The sequence below is a fragment of the Saccostrea cucullata genome, unplaced genomic scaffold, assembly GCF_032062105.1.
Source record: "Saccostrea cucullata isolate Sc308-1 unplaced genomic scaffold, CSIRO_AGI_Scuc_v1 ctg3654, whole genome shotgun sequence".
Lineage (NCBI taxonomy): Eukaryota > Metazoa > Mollusca > Bivalvia > Ostreida > Ostreidae > Saccostrea > Saccostrea cuccullata.
Genome location: NW_026935144.1, coordinates 22,117 through 49,096, shown reverse-complemented (window position 1 = coordinate 49,096; position 26,980 = coordinate 22,117). Strand labels below are relative to the sequence as shown.

At 31.4% G+C, this 26,980-nt stretch overlaps 1 protein-coding gene across 1 annotated transcript; it reads right to left on the bottom strand.

Annotated features, from left to right (window-relative positions):
• LOC134242017 (inositol polyphosphate multikinase-like) lies at positions 1-26,798 on the bottom strand. The gene is made up of 7 exons (XM_062724023.1): positions 26,452-26,798; positions 26,111-26,179; positions 17,126-17,233; positions 5,369-5,554; positions 2,843-3,015; positions 2,527-2,611; positions 1-2,098 (listed from the first exon to the last, which is right to left on the bottom strand). The coding sequence occupies exons 1-7, from the start codon at positions 26,564-26,566 to the stop codon at positions 1,650-1,652; spliced, it is 1,185 nt and encodes a 394-aa protein (XP_062580007.1). The 5' UTR covers positions 26,567-26,798; the 3' UTR covers positions 1-1,649.
• Between the last annotated feature and the right edge of the window lie 182 nt (positions 26,799-26,980).

The following is a 26,980-nucleotide window of genomic DNA, read 5'->3' as shown; positions in this document are numbered from 1 at the left end:
AACATAAGACATATACAACTTTCAATTTGAATCCAGTTACTGTATCCTATGACAATGGGATATTAAATATATAAATATATAGTAACCTTAGACTATAGCTATTTTATGGACAAAACAAGCATTGCTTTCCATTTATAAGTAAAAGCTATAATAATTGACGGGGGTTGTTGAGGTGTATGTTTATCATGAAAGGTAATACCATAGCTTTCTATAATGTAGGTGTCTACATATTGTTGACATTGATATACCTAAAGAAAAAAATTGCTTTCATGACAAAGGAAGATTTATTTTAAATAACAAATTAAGAATGGCCTTGACCTTAGATTCATACATGATGTTAACTGAGGTTCAGGGTACATTCCAGTGGAAAGCCACAGTATGCATGGTTATACATGATCTATATTAAGACTGTTCCTTAATTTTAAGCATGATAAATTTTAGCTTCGTATCCCCTTACTGAAAATGAACAATTGTATGAAGTATATAATAAATATTTACATACATGTATGTTATATATTACAAGGAAATGACCTTGGAAGTATTGACAAAATGGAATCTAATCGATACACAGAGACCCATGAGCCACATTATCAATGCTCACCTGAGTAACTAACCCTGCTGATCTAGAAGAAAGATTTTTATCTTTTAACATAAATAATTGTGATCCCATGGGATATAATGGTCCCACCCTATTTAATCATGGTCCACACCATGGCTTTGCAGTTAATTAAGGAGAATAAAATCTTTCATTTATACATGCATTAGTTAAAATTTGATCCAGATTTTAGCCTTCTTTTACTAAGATTCATTGTTTTTGGGTCAAAAAATGAATCAAAACAACTTAGAAATGATTGCACATTAATATTTCTTATGTGGTTCTTAAGAAGGTGGATGCAAGGCAAATGGTATTTATAAGAATGCACTTAAGCTCAGGTCATCTAGCAATAAGAACATCTCACCAAAATTTATTTTTAGAGAGCGTTACCATATTAATTCTAAGCAAAATCATGATTCAAAACTTGGGTGGGTAGCTATTAAATTACCTTTCTTACAGAATATGCATTGAAATACTTTTGAAAGAAAAGGCACAAAGTGTTATAGAGCTACTCTGTTGATAAACAATTCTTTTCAAGTATGAAAAATAATTACTCTGACTTTTAAAAGCTGTTCAAAGAGGAAGTTATGAAAGGCTTATGACATGAAATTATTTTATACAAATACAGAACTCAGTTTGCATTACTTGAAATGATACAAAAGATATATTAAAAGCCTTAAGAAAAATACAGGAAAAATAAGAAACAAGAAAACACGGAGCACCTACTTTTGAAATCAGAGAGTACAACAGACAATAATTACTTATAGCACAATTAACGCATTCATTTCATAACAGCTATAAAACATTCAACAATTTTTGCACCATAGCTGACAAAGGGATATTTTCATTCTAAAATACATATTATTCTCACACTTTTGATATTTGTTCCATCATTATTGTTCTGTCATACTGTTACTTAATTGCTCAGTAAGTCTCGTTATATAATTGTAAGATCATTTACAACAAAATAAATATCAACAACCTTCACAGATGTGTGAAAACACTACAGCCTTATAATTCTCATAAATAAAAATGCTTAACAGATAATGCTTTACTAACTGTTTAACAATCGATGTAAATCATCAATCAAATGTTTCAATCCAAAAACATAATTTTCATCCTCCTCCGGCATATGGTAAACATGAGCGAAGTCTATCATACGCACTTGAACTTTAGGATGAACAGATTCAGACTGACCGTCCGTCACTGAATCCACAAAATCACTGGAGATCACATCTGAGAAATCATTTTCAATAATGGAGTCTGTATCGCCGTTACAGCAGTTATCGGCGACGCTCCCCTTGAGACCGGCGGAAGACGTGGGAGATTTAGATGATAGGGGAGAGTTCACATCGCCGTCGAACACAATTAAAATGGAACTGGCGAAAAAGTGAAAGGTCCGCTGCTTATTGAACCACTCTAAAATTTCCTTCAGCCTCACTATCACAGCTTTTATCACTTCCTTTTGCAAAACGCCATCTAGGGAGAAGAATTTTCCAAACCCTGCAAATACCAAAGGTGTGAATTTTTATCCAGTTCTTTTATATATTTATATTAAAACTGAACTAAAATTTAATTTTTTAAAACATAGTCTTATCAGAGAAAAATATTAAATATTTGTTTGATTGTTTAATGTTTCTTTAAGAATTTTTCACTCAATGAGATGAGACGCTTGCCAGTGGAAGGCTGCAATTTTAGACCTGCATGTACTCAGCACTTAGAGCCTTTTGAGCAGTGAGGGATCTTTCTCATGCCAGCATCTACTGTGACACGGGACCTGTTTTCAGGTCCTGCAGTGGGATTTGAACCCGTAAAGATCAACTCCTTACATTGCAACTCTAGAGTAAATGCTCCAACACTGTGCAACGTAGGGAACTACTTCCTAAGTAAAGAGTGCCTTTAATTAAAGTCAACTTTTTTTTCAACTTTACCTTTAAAAACAATAGTTTCTTCATTCAAGTTTTTGCAGAAGTACTTGTCAAACTTTTGTGATTTTCCAGTGCTTGGACTATACGTCTGAAAGAAAAATTTTGTATATTAATTAAACTACATTTTGAACCAGACCACCAGTACATAACCACCAAAATCCTAATTAATATATCTAATCTATAAAGGAGAAAATCTTTATTATGACTGGCAGTCATTAATATAAAACTTGAACACAAGTCAAAAATATAGCTAAAATGATTATTTACTTCTTTTTTCCATGTTGGATATAAACTTTTGCAGGTTTTACTCTATTCTTACCTGCATTCCAGAGATCTGGTACCCAATGTTCTGTGCTGGAGGAAACTTGGCAATTTCCAGGGCCATTTTCTCTTGCGAGGCCTGGGGGTCATACGTTTTCCTCCCCATCTTAATATCCAGAACACATGGATGCTTCATGTCCAAAAGTAAGTTTTCCAGTTTCATGAAGCGAGCTAAAAAACAAAAAATGCAGAGAAGTTATGTACACAATAAAGATATAATTTACTCCCTAGTTCATTTTTACTTCTAGTACAATTATATTTTCTGACATAAAATGCAAATAACCATGGAATGAATTTAGTGTTGAAAAAGGAATATGTTGGTCGGTAAGATAAAATTGAATGTGTATATTAGACATCTCAAAACTAATAGAGAACCAAGACTTGATCTTAAAGCATGTTCTAAAATGTTCTTGTCAAACTTAACAGTTTCTTCATTAAGAAATTTTGATGGGTTGTTTATGTTATCTCCCTTAGCTTTGCATGTAGATATGTACCAAAAAGTTTGTTAATTTATCAAGCTATTACATGTATTACTGTAAATCACCTTTTATTCTCGAGAACTTTATTTTCACGTAATTACATGAGACAGTAAGCTCGCGAAAATTTCATTCTCACATATAATAGAATTCCTTAAGATTATATAGACCAATGACCACAATTCATGAAAATTTTGTCTCGCTAATAAAGAGTCAATGACTATCTCGCGAAAATAAGGTGTCGCAAAAATTAAGTGACCTACAGTATTATTTGCGATTATATATTCTCATTTGGGAGCATGGGGTATCATTTAGTGAGCTCAGTGCTCAAAGTACCTCTAGTTTAGGATAGGTTTGCCATAAATCTGCATTATCAGAGCATGTAATGTTTTGTTCATTGAAAAATTATATTGATATTCTGTTCTATTTTATAAAATGTTAAATGGCCTGGCCGACAAGCATCATAAATTTTTTTCTCCATATTTGTTTTCAATTGATTTAAAGCAAAAGGCATTTGATAATTTAAATAGGATCAATATTCATTTAACTCTCTACTTTTAAATTGCTTTGTTGAATATGTTTCTGGATAAAAATCAATATTTAACCGTTGGGCATGTCATTTCACAAAAAATCAACAATGAAGTATGAGGAAAAAATTTAAGCAGTCAATATAAATTGAAATATGTTGATATGAATATGTGAACATTCAAAACTTGGTCAACTGTACTCTGCAAACAAACTCTCTGCCCAGTAACCAAACAGCTTTATAGCTATGTACACATGGTCTCCACAAATCAACGAAATAAATGACAAAAAATCGCAATCGCATTTTTATGCATGTGTGCCCCATTTATTGAATAATATAAAATTGCTAGAGGCCCCTGACTGAGAAACAAGAAATACTATATTGAAAATTAGCGAATTTATCTAATTATTCTTTTAGCCCTACTTTTATTTTTCTGTTTGTCTTAATCTTATGGAAGCTTGAACACTGGTCTTAACTTTTAAAAGAGAGAAGTTTGGGCTTTCATATTTAACATGTGTATTAATTACCTTTGACAAATCCTTTCTGAACCCCTATAATCTTGAAGTCTGACATACTTCTAAAAATTTTGACCTTGACTATAGCTTCAGCAACTAAAGATATCGAGACAGGGCTATCATATTTTAGTGCATTACCGTGTACATGTAACAAACCCCTTCCAGACTGACTTTAATTTATGACCTGTTAATTAAGTTAATACCTTTAAAAAAATCATTTTCTAATCTATATCAGAAACATATGGACAATTTTCATGGAAAATGTGCATTACCTGCAATAATGTGGCCCAGCTCAATATTTACAATGTTGTTTTTTGCAAAGCATTTGCCCCATTAAAAGTCAATATTGTGAAAATCAGGCAAAGTTACACGTACATGTATATAATTCAAGGTGGGAAATGAAATGTGTTGGGATGCTCAGAACTGCTAAGACGCCCATGGACAACAATGCTCACTGGCTAAGCTACACTTACATGAACATGAAAAATTCTGACTTCATATTGTGGCCACACTCTAGCTTTAAGGGATCATATAAACTGAACATGAATTCACACATCCTGAGGATGTTTCATTTATCAGTATGACTAACACGGTCACAGTGTTTTCTTTTCCTGTAGACAAGCTATATATGTAAAACTTGACCCCACATATTAGCCCTACTCTTAGCTAATTTAAAAAAAAAAAAAAAAATTACAACATTCATTCCTTCACTCTGGAACAGTCAGATTTTCTTTTGTGTTCCCACCTACACCCGCTTGGATTCTTTGTGTTCTTGAAATTTTTTAAGAAATGAAACAGGACAAGACGGTTACAAACTTACAGTATACATGTACCACAGAAATCCACCCAACACAACGAATAACACCCTGAAAGCAGAGAGACCACAATTCCCTACCACAATTCCCTGAATTTGGTTGTTTTCAAATAAATTTTACAGCTTACTTGATTCTATATGATATAGCTGAAAACTTTTTTAAAAAGTCCAAAATATTAATTAATTGTTTTACCATCAGATTCTTTTGGAGAATGTACCAATCCATGGAATTTTGGCACAAGGTCACGTAATTGTAGCAGCACTTTATCATCGGACTTTTGTTCGGAGAACAGTTCCTGGTAAAACTCCACCTCCCTCTGACCTTTGGGGGGACACTGCACCGGCTTTAATATTGTCCCATCCTCATGTAGTAAGCACCCTGAAAACAAAAAAAAGCATCCCTCTTATTTTTCACAGTCTGTAGATGTCAACTAAATTATTTTCATCAAAATTTTAAAATAAGTTAAAAGAGCAAATTATATTCCAGTGAAATACATGTATAAAGTTTAAGATTTACTGAAAGAAATGAGGGCTGTCATTGGCGAGAACTGCAGAACAATTATTTCGGGTCGGGTACTGGTTTTTTTTTTTCTGAATTCAGTTCAGTTCCAATTTGTATAGCAGAAAAGGTTTTACCTTAAAAATGGTGTTTAAAATGAAAGGTTCATTAGTGTGGAAATATTTCAAAAATTGTATTATGTAATTTGAATCATTTGGTTCAATTATTTTTCTAGTCAGGAAACTAGTTTAAACTAGACATTATGTTGCTGTTTGTTAGATTAAAAAAAAATTTTTTTTGGTCAAATATATTATTCAAATCATGATTTTTTATTCTATTGTATACCCAAACTGAAAAACCCGGAATTTAAAAAAAATTAGAACCAACCTCACCCAGAAGAATATGGAACCGACAGCTAGCCCTATAGGGAATATATAACCTTCCTGTTATGCAAACACACTAAAGGGTTTTTGAACTTAAATATTGCTGAATATTGGCACAAGTCAGATATACAAATGCACAAACTTATAAGTGGATATGTACAGTCAACGAGTGCCAATATTCTTCAATATAAGTTCAAAAACTCTTTTATTATATCCTGTGTAGCTAAAACATTTTACCATTGATTGATATTAATTATTTATTGATATAACTCAAAATTAATGAGAATTTTTCCAGCATCGATATTAAAATTAATTAAATCGTGTAATATCAGCATCTGTCTGGGAAGTAGGCCTATTCAACATGCGATATATCACATCATTTCACTGACCCACTAAGTATTTGAATTTGCTTATTGAGATTTTTATTGACACCTAGCTATTATAGGTACCAAATGACTAATTAATATTTTCAACTTTGCGTAAAAATAACCACATTTAAGTAGCTGTTGTGCCCTTTCATATATTATTTCATTATTTCATATATCATTATATTGACAACACATTTTTTTGTTTACAATGGAGAGTTCAATATTGAATGCTTACATTTGGAATGTTTCTAGTATGTATATTTATATTATATGTAACATGTGTGTAATACAAATTGAGTGCCAAGATATTGAATATTAAAATTATATAGACTTCTTGCAGTTTTTGTCACATTAAACTACTTATATGCTATCTAATAAAGCAAATTACATAAGCATATATCCATTTTTAAAATTCTTCTGAAGTAGAACAACCCGAGATCTTGATCACTAAGTGTATATTTGTATCCTCCACTAGAAAGTTAAACCTGCATATCGATCTTCCTGTCTTGAGCAATATTCCTTTTTAAATGTGAGCTTTAAATTTTTTTCTGCATTAACCTTCATTACACAACCATCATTCTAAATACCATGTAAGATGACTTCCTTCACTTCATAAAACCTGTAAACGTAATATTACTTTAACTGTAACAGTATAAGTATACTGGTATGTTTTAAAGGAGCATATATGATCTGTTTCTAAATTATACTGCTTGAAGTGGAATGCAATGTCTTTTATTTCCATTATAGATATACTGGTAGATCAGATTGCCTATATTATGCAACCATCTGACCTAATTTTTTAAAAATATATCTTGAGGAGTGGTTCAATTCAGGCATGACTTTGCCACAATGACACATTTTGTATTGATGTTTCATAATAATAAATTACTGACTGAATTTATAATGTTACAGATTCCATAAAATATAATCTATTTTTATCAAACAGATCAAATGACAAAAATTCACTGTGAGCTCCTGTTCTCATCATTCTAGTCATTTATCGTCACAATTAACTTGTAAGAACATGTCATATTTCATCCTAATAACAGCATATGCATTATGCAATGTTTTTTTCTTATAAATATATCATTTTCGTAGCTTTATTCATTATATATAGCTTTACCCTGGTATTTATAATTTATCTCATACAAACTGCTATTACCGGTATGTCATTCTTCTTGGACTCAGTGTTACTGAATTGTATGATTTATTACACCTTGTAAATAACCATGATCTGTGTGGAAATTTTGAATTTTATTAAAGCAATATGAGCTGCATGTTTGACATCGGAAAAAAATGTTGCAAATTTGTAATTAACTATTTCAATGACAGAAAAATAGAACATTTATAAACTTCTTTGTTCATATTTGCTATGAAAGAACTTTTAATACGCGCTGATTGAAGCAAAATTGAATTATTGTCGTCCTGTACAATAATGATTTCTTATTACTGTATATTCGGTTGTACAGAAATATTTCTTCTGAAACATTTTTAAACTTTATTTTGGTTTTATTGATCATAAGGGTTTAGATTACATACATATTAATCATAATAACACATTTTACCAGCAAAATAAAATTCTCAAAAATGCAGCTCATATTGCTTTAAATTACGGACTTCCCTAGCTGCTTTCATAGTATACAATAACATATATAATATGACACCTACGTCTAGAATTACATATAACAATAATGTCTATCTGTTATTTCTACCTTCAAAGCAGGTGCCAATAAACTGAATAAACAACAAGGAAATTTTTTTCGTAAAATTATATCTTGTATGACTCTTAACATGCTTACTACCAAACTTTTCTGATATAAATATTTCTATCAATAGTGCACATGACCACTAAGTCATTATCAAAAATTGCATTTATAAGTCATCAATCTATTCCCCCATAAGACCAGACATTGCATGAAATCAGTAGATGAATTCATAAATGCTGAATCACATACAGGTCCATGCAGAATTATTGGTATACAAAGTAACTAGAAAACTGACCAGTCAGCAAGGGCCCCGCTATGAGGTAGAATTATAAGGGTGCAGCTTATGGAATGATTTAAGAAATACATGACGAATAAGAAACAGCAACTGTATTCTTAAAATTTCAAGATAATTCCCGAATGTCCAAAAACCTGTAAATAATATCCTTGTATTTATTTTACATAAGGCAGTAAAGAACAACTCAACACTGAATGTATATCTAAATAATAGTGAAGCTTTTGTTATATAAAATGCCAGCCTTCAATGAATGCAAATACATATCATGAAGGCTTGACCTTAACTTCAAAACAAACAGCAGTTGCAGACAAAGGTTTTCATTAATCTTAAAGTGACAGATAAAGATAAGCCTTCTAAATTTCCTGCAGCAGGCTAGATAATTAATCCCAAGGGATTAATTGTACTTCTCTCTCATCATTTTCTTCTTAATTTATAATAATAACTTTTTCAGCAATGATAGAATGATCGAGGTTTTTATCCAACTGCCTTAAAAATTAATAATATTCTTGAATTTTCATGAAGAAAAAAAAATAAATAAACAAATAAAAATAAAAAATATATCTTCTTTAATCTATTTCTTCTTTTTCAAAGTCAATGAAATTAAAACTCATCGTGTAGGCTATTTCAACAAAAATAAAGTAAAAACATTTATACTTCAATCCACATTTCATAGTGTTCATAGCATTCCAAATGGACTTAACTTCAAAACAAACTTCATTTGCAGACAGAGGTGGTAATTAATCTCAATGTGACAGATAAAGATAATGCTTTGGATTTTCTTCAGGAGGAAAGCTAATTAATCCCAAGGGGCTCATTCATTGCAGTATTCAGTTTACAACATTTTCAGAAGTTATCTCTCTTTCCCAATTCATTCTTATATAAAGTTAAGGAATCTACCCCACCACCCCAGCTCCAAACCAGAGGACATAGAGAAACAAACTTAGCATCAAAATATGTCTTTTTGCCTACTGAACTACCATACCAAATTTGAACTTAATTGGGCTACCATAAAAAAAGTTATTAGGAAAAAACAGAAAATTTGTGGACGGAAGAATGACAGACGGACAGACAGACAGACAGAGTGATTACTATAGGGCACCCGCAAATCCTTGCGGGGCCCTAAATATTGATACAGGCTTCTTAGTACAGTAATTCATTAAAGCCAAGTGATCAGGTCCATGTAATAGGAACAAATAATAAGATTAAGGGGGCTCTTTACAATGTTACAACATGGCGTACTTCCGTTGAAACGCCATTTTGGTCCCAAATGATCTGATTCAAATTCACTTAACACTGATAAATCACTGAGTATAATACAACATGCGATATTGTGGATGGAATGTACATTGTATCACCTCAATTAATACAGTGTATTGCCCAACACGCATCCTTTCTTTAAAAATAAATTGTTTGTCAATTTATTCAATTTCTACTTATTCAATTATTAAATAATATATTTACAAACTTATAGAATAAGATTTATAGGTGAGAAAATATGATATAAAATCATGGCTTGTCCATATGTTAATTCATCATTACGTGTCAAAACACTCAGAAATTTATTTTTTCTTCAATAAACATATAATGCTTTCCAGCAAAAAATATCTCTCAAAAATGCAAATTTGATAAGATAAGACATACATGTATGTATTATCTTCCCATCGAGTAGAGGATACTCTGTTCACGATTTGTATACACCCAAATGAATGGTTATACCTGGTGAAATTTAAAGTCTTCATGAAATCACCAAAACGTTTGGACGGTAAGTAGAATTTTGCATGACCCAAACATTTGATCAACATTGATTATCAGCTGTTTGTATGGGAAACGTGCAGGTTTTAGACGAAGTGTGAATTTGGTTGTAGGAATTTCTTTTACCCGCTTTTGGCCATTTATCATGTTTACATGCTTTGTTATATCTAGCACTGAATAACACATGCAAGTTGGATAAAAACGGTAAGTAAATCTACCTTTCTCAATACCATGAATTCACTCAATACATGTCTTTGTCATTGACTGGAAATGTGATGGTTTTCGCTTAAACTCATTTAAAAACAATACATGAACAATACGAACTTCTTTCAATGTCCTTACTTGACATTTTTTAAATACTTGTGCAAGTAGAGTTTACTTTAAGTTTATAAAAAAAAAAGAGTACAAAGATATTTGAGTCCACTCTTAAAGCGGATCTCTCACACCTGAATTTTTGTGATGTTTGAAATTTTTGACATTTTTTCAATTTTGTTCAATTTCTTTTTTTCATTGTTTTTACCCTTTGATATTCTATTTCTTTTCAGATATTGGAGAAGATCCAACCAGCTATTCTCAAGAAAATGCTGTTTTACTCTTTCTTTTGTCTATTTTTGAAAATTTAAATAAAAATTATGTTGATCTTATTTTTAACTTTGTTGGTTATTATTTCAATATTTTATAACATAAAACTTTGAAGAGAAAGAAATATATGCGGTATATTGCATATACTTGCCCCCACAAAAGTTACATTTTGAAAACTTCACGAAATGTGCTGTATTCAATAAATTGTATGAGAAATATAAATTAACAGAACATATTATAGTTTCAAAGCAGTTTATTCACAATTTTTGTTTTTATGACATCACAAACTAGTCCAATTTTAGAAATTTTTTCAGAAAGAGGACAAAATGGACAAAATTTCAACAATTTTAGCTTTTAAATTTATAGAGCGCATGTTTGTTCAGGATTAATATTTACATATTTCACTGATATTATCATTCTACACATTATATCAAAATATTGATTCTGAACACACATGCGCTCGGTGACTTTTACTCAAAATATCGACGAAATATGTACATTTTTCTGTAGAATTCATTAAAAACTGAAATTTACGTCATGTTTGTGACGTCATTACGTACATATGACGTCATAACTTATGAAAATATTCAGTGCTTTGAAGTCAGCATATACTCCCCTGTTTAAGAACTAAATTAAATATACCTCCATCAAAGTTTGATTTGGGGGGCAAATATTGGTTATTACCGAATAAAGTTCTTTAGAGCACTGGGCCTACAAAAATATAGATAGGAGGGGTTTTAACAAAATTAATAGAATATTTCAAATATTTCTAAAAAATAAATTGAAATACTTTGGAACCTTATTTTATCGGATATGGGGCATATTTTTAGAAACAAATGCATGCAACAAAAATCAGTTATACTTAATAGGTGTAGAGAGCCCCCTTAAGGCCAACATTTTTTAATATGCAGTTTTACGGGACCGCCGACCCTAATTTGGGCTAAAATGAAATAAAAATAAAAGTCTCTTCTTCAAGTTTTATTTTTGTTTCTCCCGCCGATAGCTTATTTATAGTCACTGAAAAAATAAAAGAAACGTCAACAAAATTTTTACAAGCCTTTCAAAACGTGATTTGTCATTGGCTAAGGTAAATATATCCATCCAGTCACAGTTGACAAAACTAATCTGCATGAATGAGAAGCGTGGATAGTCACTGCATAGCATAACAGTTAGCGGCAAAATGTCAGAATCGTAGTGTTTAATATATTTTTAAATTGACTCAGTCATTTTTAAAAAGTAATATGTCATTTATTAGAAAAAAAGAATATTAATTTCAGATTTACTTTTAATGAAAGATTGAATAAAATAGATGAAACATTAATCTTGATCAAATGTTATGCAGAGGGCCACGTGGAAATTGACGTTCTGTCAACCCGTTGTTTTGAGAGGTTTTAAGTATGTATTATCTTGACAACTGTTTTAAAGCATTGAAATACGGCTTGAAGATTGTTCTGAAACTTATTTTTATGACAATCATGTTTTCTTTTACATGTAACGACTGTACAGAACACTGTAGAAATTGGCGTGACTGAGGAAATTCGAGTACCAACTTTCACTCGTTAATATCATGTTAATCACACTTATTACGATTCAAAATGGAATTTTGCTTGTTATGTAACAAATTAATGTACATCAGCGTGGTAATAACAGCTTTCTTTTTTTTTTTTTTAAAAAATACCAATTGGGAAAAACAAAGCTGCAGATGATACGTCCATACAAATATGACCTGGGTTTTTTTATTCAAAAGTTGTGGATTAGAACAAGTTTTAACAAATATTCGAATTCTGCAGTAAACAGAGTAATTGTCATTGCCTATTTTACATGTATATACTTATGGTAAATATGTGTATTTTCAACAATCATGTACTTTGAAAGCTGTAGCAATTTTGAGGCAATTTGAATATGATTTCAAGAGAAAAGATATGTTTTATCCATTTTTGTGTATATTAATTTGAATTGCATTGAAAAAGATACACAGATTTTCTTTTACCATTAGTCTCACTTGTGAAATAATTTAAATGATCCATTAAAAGCCTCACTAAATATATATTCTTGCCATATGATAGCTACTCATAAATCCTCAAATCTTATTATTTATTGAATACCAAAAAAAATATATGATAAAATTGTTTTGCATGCATTAATTTTTTCAAATAACACCCTTTTCTGACAAATTAAGGTAATAAAACAATTCCATTCTTAATTCAAAAAATAAAAAAAATTGTTACATTTTTTGGTTTTATTTTTATTTTTCTGACCGACTGCTTGAATTTGAAGGTTTTATTTTTATTTTTATTTCGACCCCCCGACTCAATTTTTTGAAAAAAATTCCCGTAAAACAGTAAATAAAAAAATGTTGGCCTAAGGCATTCCATATAATTTGGGAAACTAGGAGAAACCATCATGTTGCACTAAAAGAAACGGGACTTTAACAGGCAAATGACAGCAATGTTTGGCAATAAAAAAAAACATGGAAAATGCAAATTCCACAAAATTTTTCAATAAATAAGTCTTCAAGGTGCTGCTGATATTATTGCACTGTCACCTAAAACTGCATGGCCATGAAGTATTCATTTTCTTAATTCAGAGAGCCAAAAGAGGCCCCAAGCATCAGTCGAACCTTGCTCTTTGCTGGCATCAGTGATTTTTGCCATATTTTACAAATTGTGAAAAGTTTAGGCAAGCAATGAATTAGCAACATAAGTTTTGAGATGATTTTTTCTTTTTTCAACACTATTTATAATCCATTACAACAGAGTTGTAGGGAATAATATTACACTGGTTAGTAATGCTATCATGTGTGTGTGCTTATTTGTGGGTTATGTCCTGTGTGAAATGGAAGTGATGTAATTATGTTCCCCAAACAAGTTTGGGAACATATTGTTTTACTCTGTTTCTTATTATTATTATTATTATTTTTTTTCTTATTTGTTCTCCGGTACTTTTTTGTCCGCGAGTGTTCTCAGAAACTGTTCACCAAACTAAGTTAAAACCTTTTTAGGGTTAATGGGTGTGTAGTGTAGGTGTGCGGAACGAAGGTCATTTTGCGCGCATACGCCTGCACGTGCGTGCGCGTGAAATGAGTGAAATGACTGATATATTTAATATAGTCATAACTTTTACATTTTTTGATGAAATGCTTTGAAACTCATTATATAAGGATATATTAATAGTGTTAATAATATAATACTGTCAAATTAGCACGAACTCACGCGCATGCACATGCGCTTTGCTCTGATTGGCTGAAACTAAAAACCTCAATATCTTTTCTGTTTTTTGACAAAATGCTATGAAATTTAAAACATAGGCATACTTTAGGATGTCCTACAAAATGATATATAACAATTGTCATGAAAACATGCGCATGCGCCGCTGCAATCTGATTGGCTTAAACTTTAAATGGCTATAACTCCCTTGTTCTTCAAGCAAACAAGATGGGGTTTAGAACATAGACAGACATAATGGACTGCTACAAGAAGGTATGGTCGTCATGCACATGCATGCACGTGCGTGCACGTGCGCTTTGATCTGATTGGCTGAAACAAAAATATCAATATCTTTTTCGTTTTTTGACGAAATGCTATGAAATCTTGGACATAGGCATGCATTAAGATATCCAACAATATGATATGTAACAATTTTCATAAATGCATGCACATGCACGTGCGCTGCAATCTGATTGGCTTAAACTTTAAATGGCTGTAACTCCCTTGTTTTTCAACCAAACAGGATGGGATTTGGACCTTACACAGACATAATAGACTCCTACAAGAGGGTATGGTCATCATGCACATGCATGCACGTGCGTGCACGTGAAATTGGTAAAATTAAGAATACACCTGAATGATCGTATTTTTAATGCTTTTGGATTTAACGCTTCAATATTTAGTATATCAAGATTTCTAAATAGTGGCGACAAGATGTTAGTATTATGCATATGCATTCACATGTGCACGCGTGCTATGCTTAAATTTGAATATACTTGGAATACTTCTGGTAAAACGTTGATAAAGTCTTAAATGCATAGAGTTTGCCTTTTTTAATAAAGCTTACAAGGAATATGGCACGAAAAGGGATTTGGGGAGCGTTTGGGGAACATCTGTAACGGTTCCCGTTACAATTAGCACTAGTTTGTATTGTGATCAACGTCAACTGCTGCCTTAATTTATAGATATGGTCTGTGATAGTGGGGCGCTCAGCTTTGCCGTGTCCATGTCTTGAAATTTTATCTGAACAAGTACATTTATACACTGATGAGAGGCTCTTATGAAAAAATGGCCAATATATTCAATAATTACCGGTAGTAATCTTTGCCCTTTGAATCCTGTGAAGTAGGTTTTTAAAGATAATCTTTACTTTGTTCTCAATACCTATGTTGCTAAAATTATCTACAGTACATCATTGTCTACAGGCACCAGGAAGTTTTCAATTAGTCCAAGCTCTAAATCTACTTATGATGAGTCTGTGATAAAAGAAACACCCCCCCACCCCTTTATATTTTCCCCAATTTTTTTTTTTTTTTTTTTTTTTGGAAGACTGAAAATGCAGGAATCCACTTAATATGAAAGGTATTTATCCTTAAAGAATTATGAATAATTAATAGTTAAGGGGTAGATGTATCCACTTTCATTTTGTACCCAAAACAGTTTACAAGTACAAAAATACATGTACCTCTATATTGAAACATAAAAACATTTACCAGCAAGTTTTATAAAATTGCTGAAGGTATATTAAAAGGTTTAAAAGTAACATTGATTTCCAATAATCAATTAAAAGCGAACACTAAATGCACATTTAATCTTTTTTTAAAATCTGGAATCTAGACAAAAGAAATGTTAACAGTGAAATCATGACTGTAATCTGGACTAATATTGCATACACCCTAACGTGAAAAACAATTAGCTAACTTGAAAGTCGAACAAGATGAAGATTGGGATAATCCATATAAATACTACAGTAACTGTACAGCATCATGAAATAGATATAGAATCAATATCTGATTTGTCAATCATGGTGATAACTAATATCCTGAAAGTTGATAAGTAAACCTCATTTGATCTCTGTTAGATTGCAGACTTCAGGCCATGATTTAGGTCTTTGCCATCATTTATATGTATTGCAATGTTGTTAAAATAATTGATTTTTCTTAAGCCTCATTTCAGAAAGACAGAATTGGAATAGAAAGCATCATTAATGCTGGAATTAATAAATCCCTTTTGGTTCATAGACTCTGTTATAATCAGTCATATGAATGATTTCTCATGTTTTTTTTGTTTTATCTTGTTCAATCACTCTGATTAATAAGAAACATTTCTCAAATATAATTACAGTACAAATCAAATAGGGAGTGGTCACTTGTAATTTTAGTCATTTTATATATATGAAATGTGCAGCAAGCAAATATAGCCTCATCGCAACTACTGTAGACGTACTTTTTTCCACGGGGTCATAATTCCGCGGAATCTCAATTTCTGTTTAATCCACTGGTAGAAAATTACGCGGATTTCTTAGACTGTCACTATATGCCTTACATTTATGATAAGTACGCTTGGACAAATTTCCGCGGAAAATTTGTAACCGCGTACATAGCGTTAGCCGTAAATTACTACCAAACGGAAAAAAGTACTTCTACAGTATCTAAAGATTTGAAAATGGATATGGATTTCTGAAACAAATCTGACTTTTTTGCAAATTTAATCTTTTAATTTATGTTAATCTTATTAATCCATATAAACATATACAGAGCCTGAAAATTTGTACTGAAAACGAACTGAGGCAAATTGTCTTGTAGACCACTTATTAATAAGCTAAATAATGAAATCTCATGTACTTAGAAGTCACCACGACCACCCACTCACACCATAATTCAATTAACAAAAAAATTAATTTTTAAAAAAGAAATGACAAATGGCTTTCAAGAGATGCATTTTTAAAAGATGTTTTTAAAGAATATTCTTGACTGTGAATATGAAAGCAGATAAGGTTACTGCATCTCCTTGACATTTCTGAGCACCCCTTGTATTGTGTCGTTTATAAAATATTTCTTGAAAATTTTTCTGCCAGAATTTAAAGCTATACAAATGAATAAAGATTCACAAACAAATAATGTGTATTTAAAGGTCTAGTGAAGATAATCCTCTCTTGCTTTTTTGTGCGTTAACATTTCAAACATTTTATCCACTCAAAAAGTGCACACTACATTGTTTGCTCAGAATCTTGATAACAAAAAGCAAGATACTATATACTCTCTTCTCTATAGCACTGAAGTTGACAAGGGTACCTTGTTCTTGTTAATTAACCAGCGATGCTCTACCACTGTACAAGAACAATATATCTAATGTTCTCATCAAATACCTGAAGCTTACCTATTTTGCCCTCTGTGTTTTGGTGGCCTGCCACCTGATTATCTAAGGGCTTGGTACCTGGGGGTAAGGTGGGGGTTCGCTGTAGGGAAGACATTACTTTCTTCAAGACTGAAAAACAAATATTAGTTTTAATGATTTTAAAAAACAGCAACAAAGGCAAGCTCAGGAAAATGCTGACCTAGCAAAATAATGACTTGTTCAAAAGCTGTTTAAACTATACTAGATGTTTTACTAACACTAACTTATTTAATAAGACAAATGAACAATTTTTTGTTACCATGCAAGTTTTGCCTGGGGTACCCAGCAAGAACACAATGGACTAGAATAATCAATTGAGGAAATTTGGATAATATTACACAAATTACATTTAAATATTCAACCTTTATGCAATATTCATATGGTTAAAGTTTGTGTGAAATTCAAATACCGTACATGTATCTACATTTTGTAAGACTACAATGCCAACAAGAACCAAACTCTCAAATCTCATATATTATAATTCTTACTTCATTTTCAAAATGATCCACATTTTGAGGAATACTAATAAAGGATTGGGGTGGGGGGAGGTGTTATTCATGTTATGAATTACAGACCAAAGTCAAAATATTTAATTTCGGACTTATAACTGCTATTGGATGGCCGCTGCATGATCTTATCAAAGCACATGGTTCACAATTTTCTGTAATGCTTTGAAGACAAAAGTACTACCCATGTACAAGATAAGAGAGGGCTTGCTGGATTGGTCGAATTTCATGGAAAATAACAATCAGTAGTGCTGTTTGGAGTACAGTATATATATTGCAGAAATCAAACAAGGCTGTACTTCACAGAATTATAAAAATAGAGACAACACATTATCAAAACATTTTCTAGATGTACATGAATACATATTCAGGAAGCTATGCAAGATTCTCTTAAGGAAGCAATCATAATTCATACATAACTAGTTATGAACGTAAAATGTATCTCTTTATGTATCTCTCTGTAGCCTGTGTTCATGATACTGTATTAATGGTTTGTAACACAGTAATACATAAATATTATTTTCTTCACATCCATTGTTAAACCTTATACAGTGTACAACATAAATAATGATTTAAAAAAAACCCGAAAGTAGAATGTACTTAAACATTTTCAGTTCAGTAAGCATTAAGGATAAATTTTCTTGAGGGAGAAATCATTTCAAAATACTTATCTGCCAATTTACTTCCTGATTTTATCAAGTTAAGAATTTTTCTGAAATTTTAAGATTGAAATGCTTCAATGTAAATTTTTATGATGCCTTCAATATTTATTCTAAAAAATAATAGATTACAAAAATGTCAATTTTTAACACAGTGGTTATGAAACTTATGACCTAACAAGCTGCATATTCTTTGAAGTTTATTGACTCATGAGACACTAGTGTCCAATTAAATACAAATGTCCTGTAGGAGTTATTGTCATAGCATATGGAACTAGAAATTACTTAGCAAGGAATTCTAATTGATCAGTGCTGGTTACTTTTGACTTTTCCTCTGTATATTCCATTCTCTAAATGTGTCTATAAATGAATGAATGAAAATGACAGTCATATACTGGCTTTTTTAATAACTGACATAATTGTATTCCTAATTGCTGTCATATGAACAGGACATTGTGGGTGTTTTCTACGAAAAGTGAAAAATGGAATGTCCATTTAAGAATTAATAATTCATTTTTATGCTTTCAATGCATGAATGCATTGAAATGCAGTGGGGAAACCTGATTACTTTCTTTAATATGCAAAGAAAATTAGTATTCTTTATAATAATGTCATTTATGTGTGTTATTGAAACAAATAAGCTCCAATGATTCCCTGGTCTAGAGATAGTCAGAGACATTTAAATAAAAATTATTTTTATTTACAGGTTCAATAAATGCCACCCCAAAGCAGAAAACGTTCTCTTTGAAAAGAAAAATATTCACAGGATTATTAAGGTCATATCTTTTAAAAGTTTAAATACGGAATAACAAAAATACCCTCAGGACCCATCCCTTTAATAATAAATACATGTAATTGTTTATAATGAATGAGTAATAGTGATACCTTATAAAACGTCAAGCATAAACATAAATACTTCATTTCAAAATACAAGCAGACATTTATAAAATGATAAAGTGTCAATCATTTAACACAGTTAGAGTAATTTGTCATAAACATGAAAAAGACATACAACAATGTGTTTACTAAGCTACAAAATATTTGTTGAAAATATCAAAATTTATATAATAATTGCATAAATATTATTTATTATACATGGTATTTTCATTAAAAAATCATGTTGATTATACATGCATCAAAACTTTTTATTTAAAAATCTTCAATTAATTGTTGATGTTATTTGTTTGCTTGTTTAAATGTCTCTTTGAGAATCATTCCCTAATATTGAGACATCATAAATTGTTGGTGGGGGGTTTCAAATTTTAGACCTATTTCCAGGGCACTCAGGGCCATTAGCAGTGACTGGTGAGAGATCAGTCCCCAACCGGTAAAATGTTTCCTCTGCGTCTGTCCGTCCGTCTGTCTAGCTGTCCTACTTGGTTTTCCACACTTTTTTCCCTTAATGCTTGCAGATTTTGAGCTGATGTTTGGTATATGGGTGTATCTTGATGAGTTACAGATCAAGTTTGAATTTCATTTTGCTTCATTGATGTTTGACAGAATTATGACATTTATAATTTTTCATAATGGTTTAAGATCGGGTTCGTGCTGCGCTCAATTCCAATGGTCAACATGGTAAATATGAACCGAGAAAAAGATGTTGAAAAAAAATTAAGAGGCAGTCCACCGAAAAACCAGGCAGTACTGTATTAATAGGCGGCACATCGAATGTGATGAATATTTGGTATTTTATTAAAAACAATACCAATGTAGTCCAAAAGGAATAATGTAACTGAAGATTTGTTTGAAAATTGCTTATTTAGTAAAATATCCTTGTGTTCTGTGTTTTTGAATTCCCCTATATAAACCATTGAAAGTTGGTAAGAAACAAAGAGCTGTAATTTCTAATACAATTTTAACAGGACTAAAATTTACACTTAAATAAACCTAGTAATATTTCATCTTTATGTTTAAAAAATAAAATCATTGGGAAAAACACTTTTAATAGAAGTTTTCTGGCAAAATATATAGACGTTTGTATGAAAATTTGCGATGCAAGAGTTATCTCCCTCGTCATCGGTAAATCTGCTAAACACATTTTCATCGGAATCCTAGTGAAATATTTAGAATCGATACACTAAAGAAAATTATTAAACAAAAAATAAATAATTTTTTTTCAAAATATAATTCATTTTCGCCTCCAAACATAATATTTAGATTAAAATTGGCTATAATATTCAGGTTTAATCCACGTTTCCATTGATGTATCAGTGACGTCATAATATTGCGTCACAATGAAATAGTTACAAGTTTTCCAGAGAAATTCGTAAATTCTTTGCGTAAAGTGTAAAGAAAAATAATTTTTAAAAAATGATTTCTCTTTTTCTGTTTGATTACTCTTCAGAGTGCATTATACTAAATGTTAAATAATATTTTAATATCAAAATGTATTTTACACAGTACACGGGCGGCGTCTCAGCAAGATGACGTTTTGATACGTAATTTTTATACATGTCCGAGAACTATTTTTTTTAAAATTGATTTACCAGGATATGCGTTAAAATAATTAATGAAGTGTTTATAATGAACATTTCTTATAAAATTGGGAATCAATGATGAATGTTTTAGATTTACGCTACATTTAATTCAAAGAAGTTGGTATATGTAAAAACTAAAACTTAAATACATTTATCTATGCAATCAAATCAAAATAAACGATATACTATGGAATGCCATATACAGCAGCCAACTGCCTACTGCCAACTGCTGACTGCTTACTGCCAACTGCCACACATATTTGAACAAATGTTATATTTATATGAATTTTCAAAAAAAGAAAAAAAAAAAAAACAAGGTGCGGATCTAGGACATTTTACCAAGAGGGTCACTCTGGTAAAAAAAAAAATCAAGCCCAGAAATTTCTTGACAAGAAAATAAAACGAATGTTAGTCCTTTCCTAAATGTGAAAATTTATTTCAGCTGGGGAGAGGGGGGTAATTATGCGTCACACCTTCATGTCTATGACATTTTTTATACCAACTTAACACGAATTGGGGGTGGGGGTTCTAAGGTCCCTTTTAGTTGATAACTTTTAGTTGGTCTAGTTTGTGCATTAAATATCTTTACAGAATTCAGAGGGGTGATCTGGACCCCTTTCTCTAGATCTAAGCATGTAAAACACATCTTATTTGCAAAAACAAATAGATATATTAAATGTTTAATCGACTTTTTCTTTTTGTTGTTGTTTGTTTGTTTGTTTTGTTTGTTTTTGTGTGTGTGAAAATTTACATAAATATCAATATAAAAATAAAATTTATTCAAGTTTGTGCAGCAGTTGGCAGTAAGCAGCTGACAGTTGACAGTAAGCAGGCTCGGCAGTAAGCAGTTGGCTGTCGTATATGGCATTCCATAATATACAGTTATTAAAATGAAAAAAAAAAAAAAAAACTGAAAAATAAGTTATAAAAATATATTTATCGAGTTAAATTTACTGCTGAATTCCCGACTATAATTTGGCACTATAACGGAAGGTGGTTTAGTGAAACAATTTTTTTTTTTGGTTTATTTATTTTATTTATTTATTTTCATTCGGCGATTGAAACAATCACACGCTCATATTTAATATGGAGTATAAACCTGTGACTATGTTGACCAATACTAAAATGTTTTCATGTTCATGAAACCAATTTTTAAAAATAATGATGCCATGACCCTGTACCCCCCTTCCGCGCTTCTTGCTTGCGATTTTTCGGCTCTTGAATAATTATACTATACATGAAAGAACTTATTTTCTTATTTATATAAAGACAAATTTGTAAAAGAGGAAAAGGCTTTACAGATGACAGGTAAGAAAAAACTTGGATAAAGTCGAGACTTTACACATAAAAATATTTATTGCATTTAGGCAATTTTAATTTCGCTACTGATAGAATTTACTCGATTTTTAATTCCTGAGACATATAAAAAAGAAATTTTACTTGGAAATAGGATGAATAATGAAGCTAGAATGTTGTCTGCTCTTGTTGTTGCATAATGCATGCACAAATACTTTTTTTAAAATACCGCGTATCTATTAAGAAATCAATCAGTTGTTTTACATGTAATCTTCATGTAAGTAAAAGACATTGGTAATTTAAATAATATGTACATTTCAATCTATGGTTACACTCATTTAAAAACAGTAAACTGACTGAAAAGAAATAACAGACAAGCATTTTTTCTGATAAATTAAAACGAAGAGCCAAATTTAGGAAATTTTTCTAAATTTACGGTATCCCGATTGAAATAAAACCGATCCCGATCGAAAATAATGAAAAATTGATAAATTTTTCAAACTTAAGGCACCTGCCACCTATATAATATTTTCAAAAAAATAAATCAAGTAATTTATTAATCATATTACAACAATGAGCCAAATTTGACATTACTATTTTAGTATTTTCTTCTTTATACAATTCCGGTCGGGATCGGTTTCATTTGTGAAAACTATAAAAAATAAGTAAATTTGACTCCTTTTATTTCTTTCAAAATACCTTTTCCCAATGTTTTTATTGAATGACCCAAAAGTTTGTACTTTGTATTCATTAAAACATAAGTAAACAAATCTGTCCTTGTATTGTATTGGGTTTTATAACGTAATTAAAATTGGATACTCAATTTAAACAGTTACTTGCTAAACTCAAATTTGGACCATATAATTTTTCTAAAAAAGTATAAATTGGAGTCTTATTAATTCATAGAATAAAAGATAAGAGTCTATGCTATAAATAATATTCATCGACACATCCAGCTATTGAGATCTGAGACATATAAAACAAAATAAAAACGTAGTAATTTTTTTACCCTCATGTTGACCTTTTTGCAGTTAAAACTAAGCATTTACCAAAACTAGGACTAGGGGAGCACTATAAAATTTTTTGATGTTGTCATGTGTAAACACTTGCTTTAATAAGTCTACATGCAAAAAATAATTGAAATCTATGACATACGATGTGCCACCCATTGCCTGGTTTTTCGGTGGACAGCCTCTTAAATGAATTTTCGTCTTTATGTGGATTATTTTCTCAGGTTAAAGGCATTCACATTCACAACCTCAAAATCAAGCAGTTTTACCTTGGTCATAATTTTTGCATATCATAAAATGACATCCTGAAGAAAAAGGGGAACCCGGTAGGGGACATGTATTGCTTATGCAATACTCTCAGAATGCTTGTTTAAGTAGGCATCTACTAATACAAGGGACCTAAGTTGTACAGTCTCATCCAAAGGCCCACAGTGGGATTTGAACCTGTGATAAAGGGATCAACTACTTGCTCCGTGGCTCTCAAGCAAATGCTCTAACCACTGTGCCATGTAGGTGACTTCATTTAGTTTTAAAAACAGACAGCAGATCTGATTAAAATTTTCTACATTATTCATAAAAATTAATTATATTTGTAAAATCTTATATTTCTATGCCTGGAAAATGTCAACATATATTTCATAACTGATCATAACCTACACATAAGTAGATGACATTTTATATGTTACTTTTGTTGTCTGGATTTTAATATACATGCATGTATTGTCACTTGTAAATTATAAATTTTTTTAAAATCCTTTTTCCTGGAAAGCTTTATCATCCTAAATTATATAAAAACGTATTAAATTTCAGGTATCTCAAAAAGCATGGAAATTTGTTCATCTACTGCACTGTTTAACAACTTAAAAAATTTAAAGAATCTGCAAACACTGAACAAAGAGAAACAGAATTTAAAGAAATCATATCATGCTATACCCCTCCTAAATCCTAAGTTGATTATCCGATTGCATGGTAAGCTGCATAAATCAAAGTTTCTTAAGCTCTGCATGAGAATTAAAAGGTAGCCATCATAAAAATTATGAGTATATACAGTGTTTACACATGCTATATGCAAAGTTTAGTAATGAGTATGCTGGCTGGTGCCTTGCATATAATTCCAGGAAACTGAAAAAAAAACCTGCAAGTCCATCTGCCTACTTATCCTAATTCCTTGAAGCTTTAACAGGTTGGGACCAATCGCCCAAATGGGATATAATAGTCCGTTTGGGATATAATATCCCAAATGGGCTATAAATTTACAGTGCAAAAATTGAAAATTTTTATTTTGGCTATAATTATCATAAATCCGCATCAGGACACTTAAAAAGGAATAACTTTTGGTTGACAAGTTTTCCTGTATGTCATTTGTTTAGGAGATCGATCCCCAAGTTCTTTAACTTCTTGGGGATCAATCCAAATGGTAGGGTTGCAGAAAAACCTGCTTACCAAAAGTTATTCCTTTTTAAGTGTTTTGATGCGGATTTGTGATATTAATAGCCAAAATAAAAATTTTCCACTGTAAATTTGTAGCCCATTTGGGATATTATATCCCAAACGGACTATTATATCCCATTTGGGCAATTGGTCCCAACCTGTTTAATGCCAAGACTAATTTATTTTTATCAAACTATTCCCAATATGTAGTCCACTAGTCCCCACTCCAAACCCACCTTCTAAACCCCCTCCCCTCAGTCCTTAACAGACTGTTCACTAGTCCCCACCCCACAGACCTATTTGTAGTTCTAGGAAACTTAATTCAGTTCAAAGCTCTCTCAATATCTGGGTGCGCATTACTTCTTAATACATGTACCAAGTCAAGAAAGAAGCTAGTTGTAATTTAAGCACACATTTTCCAACTGAATAATGAAAAAAAAATTGTTGTAAAGATGAATTACAAGATCTTATTTCTTATGTATTAACAAAGGTCACTAATCCCAAGTTTATAACATGTATCAGGGACTAGATTGAGCTTAATTGCTAATTTAAGTTAACACCTACTAAAAATGCTGGAAAGCTTTACATTAAATTGAAGGTTATGTTAATTAAATTGAACTCTTTTATTTGATATCAAATTCTTTCCTCATGGATACTCTGTCCAATCAATGGTGAATGATATCTTTAATCAGTTTTTACCTATCCACTGTTCCAGAAGGAAATATAATTAATATATTTTTAAATAATATCTAATATTTACTGATCTAGAAGTGAATAGGATTGGGCAGTATGCTCAGCCTATTTTAGCCCTAATCCTATATATTTATAATGTAATTACAAATTAACATATAAAAAAGAAAAACAACATTTACTTATAAACACGGAGATATATCATGCACTGTTAATGACTGTTTACTGTTCATCTCTTTGAAGGTGGAAATGAGCCTCCCAGTGCACATGAAAGTAAAATAATGTGTTTTTATCCTACATGACACACTTTGCTAAAGGGAAGATTTGATTCATCTTGATACATGTGGATAAGTGAAATGCACCTCATGAAAGGCATGACAATGGCACAATATCTAGTCCTCTATTTTTATTTCAGTATTTTAAAAGAATGCTAAATTGTTATTGCTTACTATTTGGTAAATATTATTTTTTGTTGTACAGATGCACCAATGATTTAATTTACTTTTTCATTTAATTTAGTTTTTCACACATGCATTGTATAATTGGAACAAATTATTCAAAGGTATACATATTACAGATTGATAGATCTGATAGATGCCTTACTTATTGCAAAACCCCCGCTTATGATGATCGACATTTTTAATCTATACCTATTTAAATTTAATTGTTGCTTGCACAAGAACAATACAGTTCTAAACTGATTATCTGATATGACATAACATCAACTGACAATTTTTCAGATATATTCTCAGACAAAATACAAGACATGGTGCCAAACATTCATACAATACATGGTTAACCATTGTTGACAAATAGAATTTAACCCCCCATGCAAGTTTACCAAGTATTAAAGAAACTACCTATTGTATTTTAAAAAAAAGGCTAGTTAAGTACTTACCAATTTTTTTCAGCCCGGCTTTTGCAAGAGCAGACCCTGTCTTGACCCTTGGATGCTGATGCCCACTATCTGAAAATGTGATGTAGACATTTTTGATATACTGAAGAATCATTCTAAATAATAAAAAAAAATCCCGTGTTATTTCAACGCCATCTTATCGATTCATCCGTGTCACACAAAGTAAGAGGCCTTTAAACTTCGATGTGTACATGTTGCCAGGTGCTAATAAAAATAGAATTTGTTCCGACTAGCAAACCTCACGTGTGAGTTAGCGCGATTTGCTTTTCCTTGAAAGCAAAAAGACGAATCACACCCACACGTATTCTCATACTTTATATTACCTGAATGCCTTGAGTAATTTGTTAAAAGACTCCATTGTTTTTCTGTATATTGTGATTGATTTGGATGTATGGATATGCGGAAGCGACTTACGAAATTATATGTAGGAAGGGACATAACTCTAAAACTTTTCTTATACCTTCATTGTAATAAACTGACATACTAACCTTCGAGTTGAGAAATTTAATGCCTATTTTATTAGATCATTACTTATTCACGGCCACTTAATGGGTATTACAAAATGCTCAGACGTACAACTTTTTCATGACAACCTTCAGAGATGTACCTGTACGCTATACAATTTGCTGAATTTGGACCACTTCCGTTTGCTACGGAAGCTTATAAATGCGGGAAGCAACACCTTTTGATTTTTTGTCCCCCGCTTGAAAAGTGGGGGATATTAATTTGGGTTTGTCCGTCCGTCCGTCCGTCCGTCCGTCCGTCCGTCTGTCCGTCCGTCCGTCCGTCCGTCCGTCTTTCTGTCTGTCTGTAACGCTTTCGTTTCCACACGATATCTCGAGAACCCTTTGA